Below are 20206 nucleotides of genomic sequence, written 5' to 3'. Positions count from 1 at the left end.
ACACCCCCTGATGTAGACAATCCTCCTGGAGCTTACAGCAAGCCCTGTGAGAAGAGCCCTGTAAGGAATTCTAGCAGGACCTCCTTTGCATATTAGGCCACACCCCCTGATGCAGCCAATCCTCCTGGAGCTTACAGCAGGCCCTGTGAGAAGAGCCCTGTAAGGAATTCTAGCAGGACCTCCTTTGCCTATTAGGCCACACCCCCTGATGTAGACAATCCTCCTGGAGCTTACAGCAGGCCCTGTGAGAAGAGCCCTGTAAGGAATTCTAGCAGGACCTCCTTTGCCTATTAGGCCACACCCTCCTGATGTTGCCAATCCTTCTGGAGCTTACAGCAGGCCCTGTATGAAAAGCTCTGTGAGTTCTTGGAGGACTGGCTACAGCAGGGGTGTGTGGCCTAATATGCAAAGGAGTTCGGGCTGCAAAAAAAAAAGTCCTGGTCATCACACTAAAGAGGACACGGGCAGGTTCTCTACTACCAGGTTCATTTCAAGAAATATCTGGGGGCTTTGGGGGTGGAGCCAGGAGACATTGGGGGTGGAGCCAGGAGCAAGGTTGTGACAAGCATAGCTGAACTCCAAAGGGAGTTCTGGCCATCACACTTAAAGGGACTGCACACCTTTTAAATGCCTTCCCTCCATTGGAAATAATGAAGGATAAGGGCAACTTATACCTTCACAAATACTACCCCCTAAATTCACAGGATCCGCATTGTTGTCAGATGGCCCTCTAGCCTCTGGTTAAAAACCTCCAAAGAAGGAGAGCCTACCACCTCCCGAGGAAGCCTGTTCCACTGAGGAATCGCTCTAACGGTCAGGAACGTCTTCCTAATGTTGAGCCGGAAACTCTTTTGATTTAATTTCAACCCATTGGTTCTGGTCCTACCTTCTGGGGCCACAGAAAACAATTCCACCCCATCCTCTAGATGACAGCCCTTCAAATACATGAAGATGGTGATCATATCACCTCTCAGCCGCCTCCTCTCCAGGCTAAACATGCCCAGCTCCTTCAACTTTTCTTCATGGGACTTGGTCTCCAAACCCCTCACCATCTTCATTGTCCTCCTCCGGACCTGTTTCAGCTTGTCTATATCCTTCTTAAAATGTGGTGCCCAAAACTGAACACAATACTCCAGGTGAGGTCTTACCAGAGCAGAGTAAAGTGATACCATCCCTTCACGTGATCTGGACACTATACTTCTGTTGATACAGCCCAAAATTGCATTTGCCATTTTAGCCACCACATCACACTGTTGACTCATGTTCAGCGTATGGTCCACTAAGACCTCTAGATCCTTTTCACACAGTTTGGAGAAAGGTTGTAATTGTAAGGTTTTGCCCAGAATTTGTCACAAGACTTCTTGAGTAAATGCAGAAGAAGTTTCAGTGAAGAAAGATACAGCAAACACTTGTAGCATGTATATACAAGGCTACGGCCTTGCCAGACTGATATATAAAAAAATTTACAATCCAAGTATAGGTTACAGGTTAATGGCCCATCACATCTTCCTAGGCCCTCCCCTAATTCAGGGTCATCAGAAAGCTGGGTGGGGGGGGAGGGAAATGTCTGCTGGGCACTCATTTATTCCCTATTGAGACCCATTCCCATAGGTATAATGGAGAATTGATCTGTGGGTATCTGGGGCTCTGGGGGCCTGTTTTTTTAGAAGCACCACATTTGCAGCATAGCATCTGGTGCCTCTCCTCAAAACACTCTCCAAGTTTTAAAAAGATTGGACCAGGGTTTCCAATGTTATGAGTCCCAAAAGAAGGTGCCCCTATCCTTCATTATTTTGAAATGGAGGGAAGGCATTTAAAAGATGTGTGGTCCCTTTAAACATGAGGGAAGGCATTTAAAAGATGTGCGGTCCCTTTAAACACGAGGGAAGGCATTTAAAAGATGTGCGGTCCCTTTAAACACGAGGGAAGGCATTTAAAAGATGTGCGGTCCCTTTAAACACGAGGGAAGGCATTTAAAAGATGTGCGGTCCCTTTAAACACGAGGGAAGGCATTTAAAAGATGTGCGGTCCCTTTAAACACGAGGGAAGGCATTTAAAAGATGTGCGGTCCCTTTAAACATGAGGGAAGGCAGTTAAAAGATGTGCGGTCCCTTTGGAGTTCAGTTATGCTTGTCACAACCTTGCTCCTGGCTCCACCCCCAAAGTCTCTTGGCTCCACCCCCAAAAGTCTCCAGATATTTGTTGGTTTGGACCTGGCAACCCTACCACAGAGAGAGCTTCTGAATTCATCCTGTCTCTTTTTCCGTAATCATCCCAGCAGGTACTGGGAAGACAGGCTGGCGAGTGACATCTTCTTTTCCACTTTTCCAAATCTGTTCACAGCGGGGGACAAAAATTTATCTCAGCTGCATAAACAGTGGCTGCAGCACTCCAGCGACTGCGATATATGGCTGCCCCAATAAGGACATACATCCCATAATGAAGAGGGATGTTGTTTCCACCTCCTTGCCGCTTCCTTCCCTCCCACTCCCAGCCTCCACCAGCAATTGTGACTCAAAAAGCCTTGAAATGGAGGAGGAGGGGTTTTTATTTGTTGCTTTAATTTCATGGAGCTCCGGTAGGGTTGCCAAGTCCCCAAAAATATCTGGGGGCTCTGGAGGTGGAGCCAGGAGACTTCGGGGGTGAAGCCAAGAGCAAGGCTGTGACAAGCACAACTGAACTCCAAAGGGAGTCCTGGCCATCACATAAAAGGGACCGCACACCTTTCATATGCCTTCCTTCCATAGGAAATAATGAAGGATAGGGGCACCTTCTTTTGGGGCTCATAGAACTGGATCCCCTGGTCCAAACTATTTGAAACTTAGGGGGTATTTTGGGAACAGGCACTGGATGCTACACTGAAAATTTGGTGCCTTTACCTCAAAAAACAGTCCTCTCAGAGCTCCAGATACCCGTGGATCAATTCTCCATTATTTTCTATGGGAATAAGTCTCCATAGGGAATAATGGAGTGCCCAGCAGACATTTCCGTCCCCCCCGCCACTTTCTGACAACCCTGAAGCGGGGGGAGGGCCTGCAAACCGGGGGATCCCCCGCCCCCACCTGGGGATTAGACAAAACAGAGAACCACAGTGAAGGTTAATAGCAATCAAAAAATAGTGTGGAAAATCACGAAAAACAATAAATACAAATTTCCAGTATTTTAAACAGAATTCAAAAAGCAGCAGCCAAAATAATTGGTGTGCTGTCCCTTTAAATGTGATGGCCAGAACTCCCTTGGAGTTCAATTATGCTTGTCACAGCCTTGCTTCTGGCTCCGCCCCAATGTCTCTTGGCTCCTCCCCCAAGGTCCCCAGATAGTTCTTGAATTGGACTTGGCAACCCTACCTTCCAACCTCCCGCCACCCTGCTTCCTGGGAGCACCCGCTCACTTCCACCTTGCAGGCTGGCCCAGGCTTTGCCCAGCCCCCAGCCCGGCCCCTCCAGCCTCCCCTCCCCTCAGCGCATGTGAGCAGGTCTTGCGGAGCTGGGGGGACACACTTCAGCCCCAACCCCAGACACACTCATTCACTCACACGCACTCTCTTTCTCTTTCTCTTTCTCTCCAGGTGGGATTTCCAGATCCCCTGGAATTACAGTTTATCTCCAAGGATAAGGACACCTTTGGGGGGGGGCTCATAGAATTGGATCCCCTGGTCCAATTCTTTTGAAACCTGGGGGGTATTTTGGGGAGAGGCACTGCATGCTATACTGAAAATTTGGTGCCTCTAACTCAAAGAACAGCCCCCCCCCCAAGCCTCAGATATCCGCTGATCAATTCTCTATTATTTGCTACGGGAATAGGGTTGCCAAGTCCAATTCAAGAAATATCTGGGAACGTTGGGGGTGGAGCCAGGAGACTTTGGGGGTGGAGCCAAGATCAAGGCTGTGACAAGCATAATTGAACTCCAAAGGGAGTTCCGGCCCTCACATTTAAAGGGACGGCACACCTTTTCAGTTCCTTCCTTCCATAGGTAATAATGAAGGTTAGGGGGACTTTCTTTTGGGGCTCATAGAATTGGATCCCCTGGTCCAATCTTTTTGAAATTTGGCGGGTATTTTGGGGTGAGGCACTAGATGCTATACTGAAAATTTGGTGCCTCTATCCCGAAAAACAGCCTCCTCAGAGCCTAGGGTTGCCAAGTCCAATTCCAGAAATATCTGGGGACTTTGGGGGTGGAGCCAGGAGACTTTGGGGATGGAGCCAGGAGACACTGGGGTGGAGCTAGGAGCAAGGGTGTGACAAGCACAATTGAACTCCAAAGGGAGTTCTGTCCATCACAACTAAAGGGACCTCACAACTTTTTAAATGCCTTCCTTCCCTCCACCCTCCCCTTCTCTGATTTCACCTCAGAGGCGGAGCGGAGCGGGCGACGCCTCTGTTCAGCTGCCACCTCTTCTCCGCTCACCGTAGCTGCTCTTCCGAGATGGGCTCAGCCTGAGCCCATCTCGGAGGAGCAGCTACGGTGAGCGGAGAAGAGGCAGCAGCAGCGCAGCGGCGTCGCCCGCTCCGAGATGGGGCGGCTCGCCACACTCCTTGGCACCGTTCCCCCCCCCGCTTCCGTTTTTTGGGGAAGCAGGGGAAGAGGCTGGAAATCCTGGGGTCCCCCACCAGGGCGGGAGGGTTGGGAAGCCTATCAGAGCCCCAGATACCCGTGGATCAATTCTCCATTATTTTCTATGGGAATAAATCTCCATAGGGAATAACAGAGTTCCCAGCAGACATTTCCCTCCCCTCCCCCCGCTTTCTGACGACCCTGAAGCGGGGGGAGAGCCTCCAAACCGGGGGATCTCCTGCCTCCACCTGGGGATTGGTAACCTTACCTCCCTTCCCTGTCACTCAAATAGTGAGCAGAGCTCTTTAACTCCCAGGGGGAGGTTGGGGGCTGCTTCTGCTGCCAGCCCCACACACTGTTGAAGTGGCGATCTCGTCCTTGCTGCCCTCCCTTTCCCGTCACCCAAACTGCACGTGGGGTGGGCAGCAGAAGCTGGCACCGTTTGATGCGAAGGGAGTGGGAGAGAAGTCTATGGGGAGGGGCTGCTGAGTGCCCCCCAACCTTCCATATCCTGGCTATGGCCCTGAACCAACTCCTCCTTCTCCTCCTGAGGAAAAGAAGGAATTGAGCAATTCCACCCTCCCTTCATCACAGGGCTTTTTTTTTTTGTAGTAGGAACTCCTTTGCCTATTAGGCCACACACCCCTGATGTAGCCAATCCTCTGAGAGCTTATAGGGCTCTTCGTACAGGGCCTACTGTAAGCTCCAGGAGGATTGGCTACATCAGGGGGTGTAGCCTAATAGGCAACAGAGTTCCAGCTACAAAAAAGCCCTGCGTATTAGGCCACACACCCGTACTGTAGCCAATCCTCCGAGAACTTACAGGGCTCTTTGTACAGGGCCTGCTGTAAGCTCCAGGAGGGTTGGCTACATCAGGGGTGTGTGGCCTAATAGGCAAAGGAGGTCCTGCTAGAATTCCTTACAGGGCTCTTCTCACAGGGCCTACTGTAAGCTCCAGGAGGACTGGCTACATCAGAAGGGTGTGGCCTAATAGGCAAAGGAGGTCCTGCTAGAATTCCTTACAGGGCTCTTTGTACAGGGCCTGCTGTAAGCTCCAGGAGGATTAGCTACATCAGAGGGGTGTGGCCTAATAGGCAAAGGAGGTCCTGCTAGGATTCCTTACAGGGCTCTTTGTACAGGGCCTGCTGTAAGCTCCAGGAGGATTGGCTACATCAGGGGTGTGTGGCCTAATAGGCAAAGGAGGTCCTGCTAGAATTCCTTACAGGGCTCTTCGTACAGGGACTGCTGTAAGCTCCAGGAGGATTGGCTACAGCAGGGGGTGTGGCCTAATAGGCAACGGAGTTCCAGCTTAAAAAAAGCCGTGCGTATTAGGCCACACACCCCTGTTGTAGCCAATCCTCCGAGAGCTTACAGGGCTCTTTGTACAGGGCCTACTGTAAGCTCCAGGAGGATTGGCTACATCAGGGGGTGTGGCCTAATATGCAAAGGAGTTCCTGCTACAAAAAAAGCCCTGTTCTGTTACAATTTCTTTTTCCAATGGTCTGATTCAATAGAAGGCTGTTTCACACCCAGAGCTTTGGGGAAGAGCTGTGGCTCAGTGGGAGTGCATCTGCTTGGTACGCAGAAGGTCCCAGGTTCAATCCCCAGCACCTCCAGTTAAAAGGATCAGGTAGGAGGTTACGTGGAAGATATCAGCCTGAGACCCTGGAGAGCCCTGAGTAGACAATACTGACATTAGTGAACCGATGGTCTGATTCAGTAGAAGGCAGCTTAAGGCATGTTCCTGCATATTCAAACTGAAGATATCTTGTGATATAATTAACAAAAGCTGCACTTTACTGGAGAAAGGGCCTTAAAATAGATACAAGCTAGTAGGAAAACGCTGGCCACTGATAACAGCCAGATTGAGAGCCAGTTTGGTGTAGTGGTTTAGTGTGCGGATTCTTATCTGGGAGAACCGGGTTTGATTCCCCACTCCTCCACTTGCAGCTGCTGGAATGGCCTTGGGCCAGCCATAGCTCTGGCAGCGGTTGTCCTTGAAAGGGCAGCTGCTGTGAGAGCCCTCTCAGCCCCACCTACCTCACAGGGTGTCTGTTGTGGGGGGAGAAGATATAGGTGATTGTAAGCCACTCTGAATGATTCCGAGATCGGGGTGGGGTATAAATCCGCAGTCGTCGTCTTCTTCTTTTCGTCTTTCAATAAACAAGTTTGCCATTAACTCGCTACCTCGCCAATTAAAACCGGCTCATCAGTCTTTTAATCTAATGGGTAAGTTGCTTAAATCTTGCAGCCTGGGCCGGCACAAAAGGAGTAAGTTGAGAAGGGAGGTCCCACGAGCATTGTCGGTCCTGATAGGGAGATATAAATTGAGACTTAATGGAGGTCGAGTCGAGGTTATCTAAAGGCTCCTTGAGATTAGGACCACCCAGAAGGAACGAGGCAATCTGGGAGACTTTCTGAAGAGGTGACCCTAGGGATAAGGCAGCCAAGGGAGTCTGTATATCTCTGGGTTTGTTAAGTCCTGCCAAGGGGGCAGCTGGCTTATAGCGGCCCCTAGTGGCGTTTTCAAGCCAGAGACTAAGAGAGGTAGTTTGCCATTGCTTCCCTCTGTATAGCAGTCCTGGAATTCCTTGATAGGCTCCCATCCAAATACTAGCCTCATTTTGGGCAGGAGCTCACAGGAGCAGAGTTCTGGCACCTCTAAATTTTATTGTGCTCTCTCTTTCTTAAAAGACACCCCCCCCCCCTAGTTGCCTCTGGGCTGCATTGTTCCAACCCCCCTGTGAGAATTTTGCTGAACGCTAAGATTCGACAAACTATCTAATATTTCCCGCCACAAAAAAAGGGAAAACAATCCAAAATATATAAAGCGGACCAATGGAAATCTTCATCATACCACTGTGGCCACATTTTTTAAAAGGGGGTCAAGGTAGTCCCCTGTGCAAGCACCAGTCGTTTCCAACTTTGGGGTGATGTCACACCACGACGTTTTCACGGCAGACTTTTTTTTTTACGGGGTGGTTTGCCATTGCCTTCCCCAGTCACTTACGCTTTCCCCCCAGCAAGCTGGGGACTCCTTTGACCGACCTTGGAAGGATGGAAGGCTGAGTCAACCTTGAGCCGGCTACTTGAACCCAGCTTCCGCTGGGATCGAACTCAGGTCGTGAGCAGAGAGCTCAGACTGCAGTACTTCAGCTGACCACTCTGTGCCCTGGGGCACTAGGACGAGGGTTGCAAATTCTGGGCTGGGGAATTCCTGGAAATTTGAGGGTGGTGTCTGGGGAAGGAAGGGTTTGGGGATGGGAGGGATCTCAGTAGGGTGCACTGCCATGGAGCCCACCCTCTGAAAGAGCTGCCAGGTACCTCTTGGCAACTGGTAGGGGATTGGGGGGGGGGGGGGGCTTACCGGCAGCAGGACATGAGCAGCGATGTGTCTGGCACCCTACGTGAGACTAAGTCCTGCAGCTTTGCTCCCTGCACCGATAATGTCACCCAGTCGCATGCAATGTTCCCTCTAAGCTGTGGAGTCTTATGAGCAAAAATTCTACTTTGTGAGCTGCTGGCATTAAAGGTGTGAGTTACTGGCATTAAAGTTGTGAGCTGCTGCATAAATTAGAAGAAGAAGATATTGGATTTATATCCCGCCCTCCACTCTGAAGAGTGTCAGAGTGGCTCACAATCTCCTTTACCTTCCTCCCCCACAACAGACACCCTGTGAGGTGGTTGGGGCTGAGAGGGCTCTCACAGCAGCGGCCCTTTCAAGGACAACCTCTGCCAGAGCTATGGCTGACCCAAGGCCATTCCAGCAGGTGCAAGTGGAGGAGTGGGGAATCAAACCTGGTTCTCCCAGATAAGAGTCCACACACTTAACCACTACACCAAACTCAATCTCCAGTTTGCTATGGGGCTATTTTTTCCTGAGGTGAGACAAAAATGTTTGAGTTGGAGGCTAAAAAGTTGTGACCTAGCTCATGCTCACTCAGCTTAGAGGGAACACTGGACAGGAGTCCCTAATCTTCTTGAGCCAGAGTTCTGATGGTGGGCTCCATCACAACAGTGGTTAAGTGCGTGGACTCTTATCTGGGAGAACCGGGTTTGATTCCCCACTCCTCCACTTGCAGCTGCTGGAATGGCCTTGGGTCAGCCATAGCTCTCTCAGGGGTTGTCCTTGAAAGGGCAGCTGCCGGGAGAGTCCTCTCAGCCCCACACACCTCACAGGGTGTCTGTTGTGGGGGAGGAAGGTAAAGGAGATTGTGAGCCGCTCTGAGACTCTTCGGAGTGGAGGGCAGGATATAAATCCAATATCTTCATCTACCTCACAGGGTGTCTGTTGTGGGGGAGGAAGGTAGAGGAGATTGTAGGCCGCTCTGAGCCTCTGTCCTTGAAAGGCAGCTGCCGGGAGAGTCCTCTCAGCCCCACCCACCTCACAGGGTGTCTGTTGTGGGGGAGGAAGGTAAAGGAGATTGTGAGCCGCTCTGAGACTCTTCGGAGTGGAGGGTGGGATAGAAATCCAATGTCTTCTTCTTCAAGGCAGGCCCTGATTGCTGCCCACAGGACCAGGAAGTGACGCTATCACATAGGGGATGTTGAGGCAATGCTCTGGTATTTGGGCAAAAACTCCACCATGAATTTGGCTACTACCCTACAGTTTTCTGCCCAAATATCTGGCCTAATATTCTAATACCTGGCCTACCCCACAGGGGTTGTTGTGAGAAAATGGAGAATGATTTAGGGTTGCCAGATCTGTCTTGGAAAATACCTGGAAACTTTGGGGGTGGAGCCAGGGGTGGGCGGGGTTTGGGGAGGGGAGGGGCCTCAGCATGGTACAATCTGCCATTGACTTCAGGTGGGGCCTGGAGACCTCCTGCTTTGACAACTGATCTCCAGTTGACAGAGATCAGCTCCGCTGGAGAAAATGGCTGCTTTGAAGGGTGGACTCTGGCACTGTACCATGCTGAGGCCCCTCCCCTCCCCACCCCAAACCCCACCGTCTCCTGGCTCCACCCCCAAAGCCTCCAGGTATTTTCCAGCACACACCTAGGAACCCTACCTAGAGTCCACCCTCCCAAACCGCCATTTTTCCTCCAGGGGAACTGATCACTGTAGTCTGGAGATCAATCAGGAGTGGCCCCCCCCTCCCACTGGCAGCTCTCGTTGCCCTGCAGTGATGTCACTTCCTGGAACAACTCGGAGACGAGTAGCTCTAGAAATGGCCTGAAACGTTATGGTTTCCTTGAAGTTCCGACTGGTTGCCTAGCAAGCCCGATAAATGCAGCTGCCCACAGGGCCTGGCAGGGTGTTGGGCTGCTTTGCCTTCCTCTTCCCGCCCCCTCCTGACCGACGAGCTGCTCTTTCCCCCGCAGGCGCTCCTTTTCAAAGGTCTCAGCATCCTCACGCTACCTCCTGCCGGCACTTCCACCTGGGCCCCCAGCCTCAGATGTCCGCTGACTTCCCCCTGCCTCATGCCGTCCAGCCCCACGTGGCGACCGCTCACCAGCACAGTGGCCCGCTCCACCAGCCCCTGCCGCCTCTGCCTGCCCTGCCCTTCCAGGACGTGACGGGACCCTCCTTCCTACCTCAAGCCCTGCACCAGCAATACCTCCTCCAGCAGCAGCTCCTTGAGGCCCAGCACCGCAGGCTCATGCCTCATCCCAGGTGAGTCCCAGGGAGGGCTCCGGCTCCAGGTGTAGGGCTGCCAGGTCCGGCTCAGGAAATGTCTGAGGCCTTTAGGGGTGGAGCCAGGAGACTTTGGGGGTGGGGCTTGGTGACTTTGGGGGTGGGGCCAGGAAGACTTTGGGGTGGGTAGGAGACTTCAGGGGTGAGGCCAGGAGACTTTTGGGGTGGGGCCTGGTGACTTTGGGGGTGGGGCCAGGAAGACTTTGGGGTGATTGGGAGACTTCAGGGGTGAGGCCAGGAGACTTTTGGGCTGGGGCCAGGAAGACTTCGGGGTGGGTGGGAGACTTTGGGGGTGGAGCCAGGAGACTTCTGAGGTGGGGCCAGAAGACTTTGGGGTTGGGCCAGGTGACTTTGGGGGTGGGGCCAGGAAGACTTTGGGGTGGGGCTGGGAGACTTTGGTGGGGTGGGAGACTTTCGGGGGGGGGCAGGAGCATGGTTGTGACAAGCACCACTGAACTCCACCTGGAGGACAACCACCACTGGAGGTTGTGTGACCAACTAGAGAATCAATGCTGAGAGTAAGAGAAAACAAACCCCTATGGGGTTTCCGTGACAACCGGCCTCGTACAAAAAAAAAACTGATTCCCATACTTATATCAGAATTCATATTATCTAATCACTCTCACATACAATAATATCACAAGTTATACCCTGACAACAAACACCAGTAAATGCGCAAGAAAGGACCAAAGTACTTATATATACAGTCCAATTGAACAAAGCAGTAGACAAATGCACCTTTAAGACCAACTAAGTTTTATTTAGAATGTAAGCTTTCGTATGCTCTTAAGCAGACAAAATGGGAATGGCAAGCAGCAGTACTTAATATAAGTGGGCAGTGTGGAATCATGGGAATGTTTTTAGCAGATTAAAAAAGTCACCAAAAGGGATCTGTGTTTGCTAATGTAGGACAAAACAGGGATAAAAAAAAAACATTAAACACTGCTTTGTTCTGTTGCTTCAGACCAACACGGTTGCCTATTGGGATCTATATACAGTCCAATTCTAAAAGAAGGTCCTTTACCTTGAAGCAGCAGTCCCCAGTTCAGTTCCTGTAGGAACTGAACATAAGCGAAGCCATGTTGGATCAGGCCAACGGCCCATCCAGTCCAACGCTCTGTGTCATATAAGAGAAGCCATGCTGGATCAGGCCAATGGCCCATCCTCTGTGTCACATAAGAACATAAGAGAAGCCCTGTTGGATCAGGCCAATGGCCCATCCAGTCCAACACTCTGTGTCATATAAGAGAAGCCATGTTGGATCAAGCCAATGGCCCATCCAGTCCAACACTCTGTGTCACATAAGAACATAAGAGAAGCCCTATTGGATCAGGCCAATGGCCCATCCTGTCCAGCACTCTGTGTCACATAAGAACATAAGCGAAGCCATATTGGATCAGGCCAACGGCCCATCCAGTCCAACACTCTGTGTCATATAAGAGAAGCCATGTTGGATCAGGCCAATGGCCCATCCTGTCCAACACTCTGTGTCACATAAGAACATAAGAGAAGCCATGTTGGATCAGGCCAACAGCCCATCCAGTCCAACACTCTGTGTCACACAGTGGCCCAAAAAATTATACACACACACACACACACACACATATATATATACACACTGTGGCTAATAGCCACTGATGGACCTCTGCTCCATATTTTTATCTAACCCCCTCTTGAAGCTGGCTATGCTTGTAGCTGCCACCACCTCCTGTGGCAGTGAATTCCACACGTTAATCACCCTTTGGGTGAATTAATCATGACCATAAGTTATACATTCAATACTACTAATACAAAGTTTGCATTAACACACACAGACCCACACTAAAAAGGACAGGCTCCGGGCTCTGATATTGTTTGAAAAGCTAGTCAAAGCTTTTATCGAAACGAGGGGAAACAAAAGTACTACCTCGTCGCTGCATTGCTGTGTCTTTGAAACTACAAAACAAGACGTCTAAAACGGTGGAAGAACCTGTATCACCATATGGTCCCTACAGGAATTGAACTGGGGAGGGGACTGCTGCTTCAAGTTAAAGGACCTTCTTCTAGAATTGGACTGTATATATAAGTACTTTGGTCCTTTCTTGCACATTTGCTGGTGTTTGTTGTCAGGGTATAACTTGTGATATTATTGTAGTTGAGAGTGATTAGATAATATGAATTTTGATATAAGTATTGGAATCAGTTTTTGTTTTGTACGAGGCTGGTCGTCACGGAAACCCCGTAGGGCAGAGGTCCCCTTTTTGGCACCAGAGATCGGTTTTGTGGAAGACAATTTTTCCACGGACGGGGGTGTGCGTGTGTGTGATAGTTTTCGGGATAATACAATTGTGCACTTTTTTTTTCTATTAGTTTGGTGTGGTGGTGAAGTGCGCAGACTCTTATCTGGGAGAACCGGGTTTGATTCCCCACTCCTCCACTTGCAGCTGCTGGAATGGCCTTGAGTCAGCCGTAGCTCTTGTAGGAGTTGTCCTTGAAAGGGCAGCTGCTGTAAGAGCTCTCTCAGCCCCACCTACCTCACAGGGTGTCTGTTGTGGGGAAGGAAGGTAGAGGAGATTGTGAGCCGCTCTGAAACTCTGAGATTCTGAGTGGAGGTAAAGGTGAAGGTAGTCCCCTGTGCAAGCACCAGTCATTTCCGACTATGGGGTGACATTGCTTTCACGTTTTCACGGCAGACATTTTACGGGGTGGTTTGCCATTGCTTTCCCCAGTCATCTACACTTTCCCCCTAGCAAGCTGGGTCCTCATTTTACCGACCTCGGAAGGATGGAAGGCTGAGTCAACCTGAGCCGGCTACTTGAAACCAGCTTTCTCTGGGATTGAACTTTGGTCGTGTGCAGAGAGCTCTGACTGCAGAACTGCAGCTTTACCACTCTGCGCCACGGGGCTCTTTCTGAGTGGAGGGCAGGATATAAATCCAATTTTTATTATTATTACTACTACTACTACATTGTAATAGATAATGAAATAATTATGCAACTCACGGCCCGGTTGCTGACAGGCCACGTCCCGGTACTGGTCCACGGCCCGGGGGTTGGGGACCCCGGCCGTAAAGGTTTGTTTTCTCTTACCACCTGGAAGCTGGCAACCCTGTGGTCTGGGAGCATGCTCCTGTACAGATATAAAAACAAAATCCCTCTATATAGAAAACGCAGATGTCCTTAGAAAGGGTGAAAACAAGGCTTATCCTTAATGCGCTCATATCCTACGTGGAGGAGTTTTGTGTTTTTATTTTGTGCACAGGACACTTCCCCATTTTTCAGACACAGGAGTACTACTAGGGTTGCCAAGTCCAATTCAAGAAATATCTGGGGACTTTGGGGGGGGTGTGGAGCCAGGAGACTTTGGGGGTGGAGCCAGGAGCAAGGCTGTGACAAGCATCAGTGAACTCCAACGGAGTTCTGGCCATCACATTTAAAGGGACCGCACACCTTTGAAATTCCTTCCCTCCATCGGAAAAAATGAAAGATAGGGGCACCTTCTTTTGGGGCTCATAGAACTGGGCCCCCTGGTCCAATCTTTTTGAAACTTGCAGGGTATTTAGGGGAGAGGCGCTGGATGCTATGTTGAAAATTTGGTGCCACTACCTCAAAAAACAGCCTCCCAGAGCCCCACATAACTGTGGATCAATTCTCCCTTATACCCTATCGTAATCGGTCACCGTAGGGAATAATGGAGTGCCCGGCAGACATTCCTCCACTCCCCCCACTGTTTTCTGATGACCCTGCAGCGGAGGGAGGGCCTCCAAACTGGGGGGTCCCCTGCCTCCACTTGGGGATTTAGCAACACAACAGAGAAACGTGGATATATGGAGCAGGGTAATGTTACAAAAACCGCCGCGAGAACCAGCCTCAGAAATAAACAAATTTAAGTGAAACTTACAAAAAAACTTACAAAAATAGACATATCAAAAGTGAAGTCAATCAATCGGTACTTTCTACCGTATGTGGTGGACTTGTGAAAGAGCAAAAAAGTACTGGCAGATGATTCAACAAGAGATTTCTAAGATCTTGGGATACGAATTTAATAAAGTTGCAGAGACTTTTCTGTTGGGCTTACAAATGGAAGAATTTCCAAAAGAAGATAGAACTTTAATTTGGTACTTGCTCTTAGCTGCTAGGACATTGTATGCGCAGCTGTGGAAGCAAGAAAAAATACCAGAGAAATGGGATTGGATTGTAAAAATTATGACATGGAGTGAAATGGACAAGTTAACAAGAACCTTAAGAGACTATGATTTAGAAGTATTTAAGATGGAGTGGGAAAAGTTTAGAAGATACGTAGAAAAAGTGTGGAAAATAAAAGGACATTGGACAATTTTTGATAATGACTAAGTACAAGAGGGAGGAGGATATTAATTTTGGTTCTTATTAATTAAGGGTACCTTTAATATTAAGATTTTAATCATATAACACCGGCGGGGGTCAAGTAACGGGGGGGAGGGGTGGGTAAAATGTAATATATGGGATAGATTTTTAAAAAAGTAATTATTAATGAAGTGAGAAATTGAAATTTATTACCATATGTTACTAATAAAATTGTTTGAAAACAAAAAAGTGAAGTCAATCACATTTAAAGTGACGGAACACTGACCACGCCCGTGCCCAAAATACTTGAATAAAACACGAAGTATGAAGACTCTCAAATTGAGGATCCGGGCTGTGGCGAGAAAGGTCGCTATTCAAATACAGCGCAACGCTCCACTCTTTCTTGTTGAGAGGAAAAGTAGATTGATGTACATATGAAGCTGCCTTATACTGAATCAGACCCCTGGTCCATCAAAGTCAGTATTGTCTTCGCAGACTGGCAGCGGCTCTCCAGGGTCTCAAGCGGAGGTTTTTCACGCCTATTTCCCTGGACCCTTTTTAGTTGGAGATGCCGAGGATTGAACCTGGGACCTTCTGCTTCCCAAGCAGATGCTCTACCACTGAGCCACCGTTCCTCTCCTTGAACAGCTGAGGTTTTTCACTCCTATTTGCCTGGACCCTTTTTAGTTGGAGATGCCAGGGATTGAACCTGGGACCGTCTGCTTACCAAGCAGATGCTCTACCACTGAGCCACCGTTCCTCCCCTTGAACAGCTGAGGTTTTTCACTCCTATTTGCCTGGACCCTTTTTAGTTGGAGATGCCAGGGATTGAACCTGGGACCGTCTGCTTACCAAGCAGATGCTCTACCACTGAGCCACCGTTCCTCCCCTTGAACAGCTGAGGTTTTTCACTCCTATTTGCCTGGACCCTTTTTAGTTGGAGATGCCAGGGATTGAACCTGGGACCGTCTGCTTCCCAAGCAGATGCTCTACCACTGAGCCACCGTCCCTCCCCTTGAACAGCTGAGGTTTTTCACGCCTATTTGCCTGGACCCTTTTTTGGAGATGCCGGGGATTGAACCTGGGACCTTCTGCTTCCCAAGCAGATGCTCTACCACTGAGCCACCGTCCCTCCCCAATGTAATGCAGCAACGTAATGCAGCAAGTCATCAGAACGCGACAGAGTTGCGCTGCTACCTCTGTTTCACTCAGAGCTTCCGCAAGCTTCAAAAGTACATGATAAAAAATTTTTCCTAGGGGATCAAAGCTTCAGAATTCTTAGGCATTGATTCGACATGTCTATTTTTGTAAGTTTTTGGGTAAGTTTCACTTAAATTTGCTTATATCGGAGGCTGGTTCTCGCGGAGGTCTTTGTACCTTTACCCTGCCCCACCTGGGGATTGGCAACCCTACTTCCAGGTCACTGGCCACCCCTCCCCCCCAATGTCCCTGCTTTCCTGGAGTTCCTGCTGGTTGCAAGGCTGAGTCGGGCAACCTAAGTTTAGTGTCCACCCAGCTGCTGTTTAAAGACTGACGGTGAAGGGAAGCTCACCCCCTTCCCAGGGAGACGATTCCACCGTTGGACAACTCTTTCTGTCAAAAAGTTTTCCCTGAGATCCAGCCGGTACCTTCCCACCCGGTCATAACGATTCAGAGCTTTCCGTCTTTGCTTCCCTTTCCTGGAACCTGCAGGCGGACTCAGGAGCACATGTCTGTCCAACCTCATCGGTTACACCCAAGCTTCGAATTTGGCCATCAACTCCAGACACCTCAGCCAATGGGGTCTCAGCCCAGATACTTAGCGGAAGGAACGGACTGGTAAGTCACTCCTAGGTTTTGGGGGGGACTGGGTCAAAACACGTCTTCCTGGGGCTTCCTTAGCTCCGTTCACAGATTGATGGTGCATTCACTTTAACGTGAATGGGGCTAAGGAAGCCCTGGCAAGATGCGTACAGTGTGTGCTTTGACCGATTTCCCACTAGCTGTTTGTCGCTCTCACTCTCCTCTTCTCTGTGGGGCTTCCGTCGGATTTCACACTATCTGCCCCGGGGCTGCAACTGGCTCCATCTCTTTTGCGCAGCAAACAGAAATTGGTTTTTAGAGGATTTTTTTGCTGCGCGAAAGAGGCGGAGCCAGTTGCAGCCCCGGGGCAGATAGTGTGAAATCTGACCAAAGCCCCACAGAGAAGAGGAGAGTGAGAGCAGCATAAGGCTAGCAGGAAATCGGTCTTTGTTTCTGTGTTGTGTAATTCTTATGTTGCAGTCAATGTGTGTGCCGAAAACGGTGTGTGTATGTGTATGCGCGGTAACAAGGTTGTCAACCTCCCAGTAGCACCTGGAGATCTCATAAGAACATAAGAGAAGCCATGTTGGATCAGGCCGATGGCCCATCCAGTCCAACACTCTGTGTCACATAAGAACATAAGAGAAGCCACGTTGGATCAGGCCAATGGCCCATCCAGTCCAACACTCTGTGTCACATAAGAACATAAGAGAAGCCCTGTTGGATCAGGCCAATGGCCCATCCAGTCCAACACTCTGTGTCACATAAGAACATAAGAGAAGCCACGTTGGATCAGGCCAATGGCCCATCCAGTCCAACACTCTGTGTCGCATAAGAAAATAAGAGAAGCCCTGTTGGATCAGGCCAGTGGCCCATCCAGTCCAACACTCTGTGTCACACAGTGGCCAATATATGTATGTGTGTATACACACACACACACACATGCATTATATATATACACTGTGGCTAATAGCCACTGATGGACCTCTGCTCCATATATGAACATATATGAAGCTGCCTTCTACTGAATCAGACCCTCGGTCCATCAAAGTCAGTATTGTCTACTCAGACTGGCAGTGGCTCTCCAGGGTCTCAAACTGAGGTTTTTCGCACCTACTTGCCTGGACCCTTTTTAGTTGGAGATGCTGGGGATTGAACCTGGGACCTTCTGCTTACCAAGCAGATGCTCTACCACTGAGCCACCGTTCCTCCCCTATTTTTATCCAATCCCCTCTTAAAGCTGGCTATGCTTGTAGCCGCCGCCACCTCCTGTGGCAGTGAATTCCACATGTTAATCACCCTTTGGGTGAAGAAGGACTTCCTTCTATCCATTTTAACCTGACTGCTCAGCAATTTCATTGAATGCCCACGAGTTCTTGCATTGTGAGAAAGGGAGAAAAGTACTTCTTTTTCTACTTTCTCCATACCATGCATAATCTCGTAAACCTCTATCTTGTCACTCCACAGTCGATGTTTCTCCAAGCTAAAGAGCCCCAAGCGTTTTAACCTTTCTTCATAGGGAAAGTGTTCAAAACCTTTAATCATTTTAGTTGCCCTTTTCTGCACTTTTTCCAATGCTGTAATATTCTTTTTGAGGTGTGGTGACCAGAATTGTACACAGTATTCCAAATGAGACCGCACCAGCGATTTATGTAGGGGCATCTCCTGCTTTTACAACTGATCTCCAGTGCGGCCCTTTGGGGAAGGTTAGGAATGTAACAGTTATGGATCTGGAAAGTGTACAGTTGCTATTTATAAAGCTCCGAAAAAGCCTTTTAATGGCAAAAATGAGGCTTAAGATTTCTAGAAAAGCCTGTTCTGCGTCTGTGAAGGACTGGAAAAATATTATGCACAACTGAGAATCCAAGGACTGAGGTTTGCTAAATAGCATAGACCAAGGTCCGCTTTCAACATTTCATCTATGAGATAAGAAGCCAGATAAATGCCAAAGAAAAAAGAAAAGAGCAAGACGGCCGTGTGGCAGCCCCTTTAAGGACTTGAGTATGACGGAGCGTTTATCTGACTTTTATCTTCTTGTTCTGTAGCATACAGGAAATGTTTTTCTATTAATGTTTTGGTGAATAATTTGTGGATGGAATATAGTTGTAGCATTTTCTAAGAATTTCGGGAGTTCTGGGGACATTATTACATGGCAGCTTTACTGCGACCGATTTTGCACTCAGCAGCCATTTTCTCCAGGGGAACTAATCTGTTGTAGTCTGGAGATCTGGCAACAAAAGTGAGACACATGGAGATAGGAGCGGGGAGAGCCAGACCGATTTCGCACTCAGCTTACCCCACTGTCACATCCCTCTTCTTCACGCAGCGTCCTTCGGATTTCCCACTATCTGCACCAGAGATGCAGCAAACATTGTGGTTTTTGTGGGGCAAACGGAAACTGGTTTTTAGCGGTTTCCGTTTGCTGCACGAAAACCACGATGTTTGCTGCAGCTCCGGAGCAGATAGTGGGAAATCCGAAGGACACTGCGCGGAGAAGAGGAACGTGACAGTGGGGTAAGCTGAGTGCGAAATCGGTCTGGCTCTCCCCGCTCCTATCCCCATGTGTCTCACTTTTGTTGCCAGATCTCCAGACTACAACAGATTAGTTCCCCTGGAGAAAATGGCTGCTTTGGAGGGTGGACTCTGGGCATTATTCCCTGCTGATGCCCCTCCCCAAACTCCCCCCTCCCTGGGCTCCACCCCCAACATCTCCAGGTATTCCCCAGTCCACAGCTGACAACTAGGAGAAACTCAACCCAAACATTCAATTAGGGATCACAAGCAGTAACAATGTAAAAACAAATTAAACAAAACAAATCAATTTATTATGTTGTGCACTTAAAATACATATTTAAAACATAGCCCTTGATTTTAGCCTCTAGACCAGGGGTATCAAATATGGAGCTGAATCAGGCAACTGGCTGTCTTCTGCTTCCTTCTCCGTCTCTTGTTTCCTTCTGCATCACAGTTTGCTTTGCCAGGCTTGCTCAATCACGCAGGACCTATAGAGCAAAGCCTCTATTTTCTCTATTGGCTGAGGCTCCTCCTTTGGGAGGAAGGGGGGAGGGAGAGCTTGTTTTTATTTATTTATTTATTTATTTATTTATTTTATTTGTATCCCGCCCTCCCCATTGAAGGCAGGCTCAAGGCTGCTCACAGGTTAAGGTCCAAAATGACCAAACAAGATAAAAACATTGATAATACATAAAACATAAAATAATACAGGCTCTCTCAATCACATAGGCTCTCTTAATTTTCCTAGGCTCTCTCAGTCACACAGCAGAGCTACTGAGCCAGGCCGCTCTTTCTTCTGCTGACTGAGGCTCCTCCCCCTCCTGGTCCCCTGGGGAAGGAAGGAAAGAGCCAGAGCTTCCTTTGCCCAGTTCTGTGGATCCCATGGGAGAAATACAAAGAAAGCACCTTTAAGACCAACAAGCGCTAATGTTTTAGACATGTTTTAGTTTAAGTTTTTTTAAAAGATTTTGTGTTTGGTGTAGTGGTTAAGTGTGTGGATTCTTATCTGGGAGAACCGGATTTGATTCCCCACTCCTCCACTTGCAGCTGCTGGAATGGCCTTGGGTCAGCCATAGCTATCTCAGGAGTCATATCTTGAAAGGGCAGCTGCTGTGAGAGTCCTCTCAGACCCACCCACTTCACAGGCAATGTTCCCTCTAAGCTATGGAGTCTTGTGAGCAAAAATTCTACTTTGTGAGCTACTGGCATTAAAGTTGTGAGCTCCTGCATACATTAGTTTGCTCTAGAGCCATTTTTTCCTGACCTGAGACAAAAATGTGTGAGCTGGAGGCTAAAAAATTGTGAGCTAGCTCACACTAACTCAGCTTAGAGGGAACACTGCTGACAGGGTGTCTGTTGTTGGGGGGGGGCATGAGGTAAAGGAGATGGTGACTGCTCTGAGACTCTGCTTCCT

The 20206-nt window shown here is 49.1% G+C and overlaps 1 protein-coding gene across 1 annotated transcript in view; it reads left to right on the top strand.

Annotated features, from left to right (window-relative positions):
- The window catches only part of ARK2C (arkadia (RNF111) C-terminal like ring finger ubiquitin ligase 2C), a 141295-nt gene that overhangs the window by 87031 nt on the left and 34058 nt on the right, over positions 1-20206 (top strand). The window contains exons 2-3 of the mRNA XM_060236459.1: positions 9880-10171; positions 16189-16314. Coding sequence (XP_060092442.1) covers positions 9954-10171; positions 16189-16314 — 344 coding nt within the window. The 5' untranslated portion in view covers positions 9880-9953. The remainder of the gene's footprint in view (positions 1-9879; positions 10172-16188; positions 16315-20206) is intronic.

The sequence above is a fragment of the Heteronotia binoei genome, chromosome 4 (assembly GCF_032191835.1).
Source record: "Heteronotia binoei isolate CCM8104 ecotype False Entrance Well chromosome 4, APGP_CSIRO_Hbin_v1, whole genome shotgun sequence".
NCBI lineage: Eukaryota > Metazoa > Chordata > Lepidosauria > Squamata > Gekkonidae > Heteronotia > Heteronotia binoei.
Note: the sequence above shows the minus strand (reverse complement) of the source record. Positions and strands in the feature narration are given on the sequence as shown.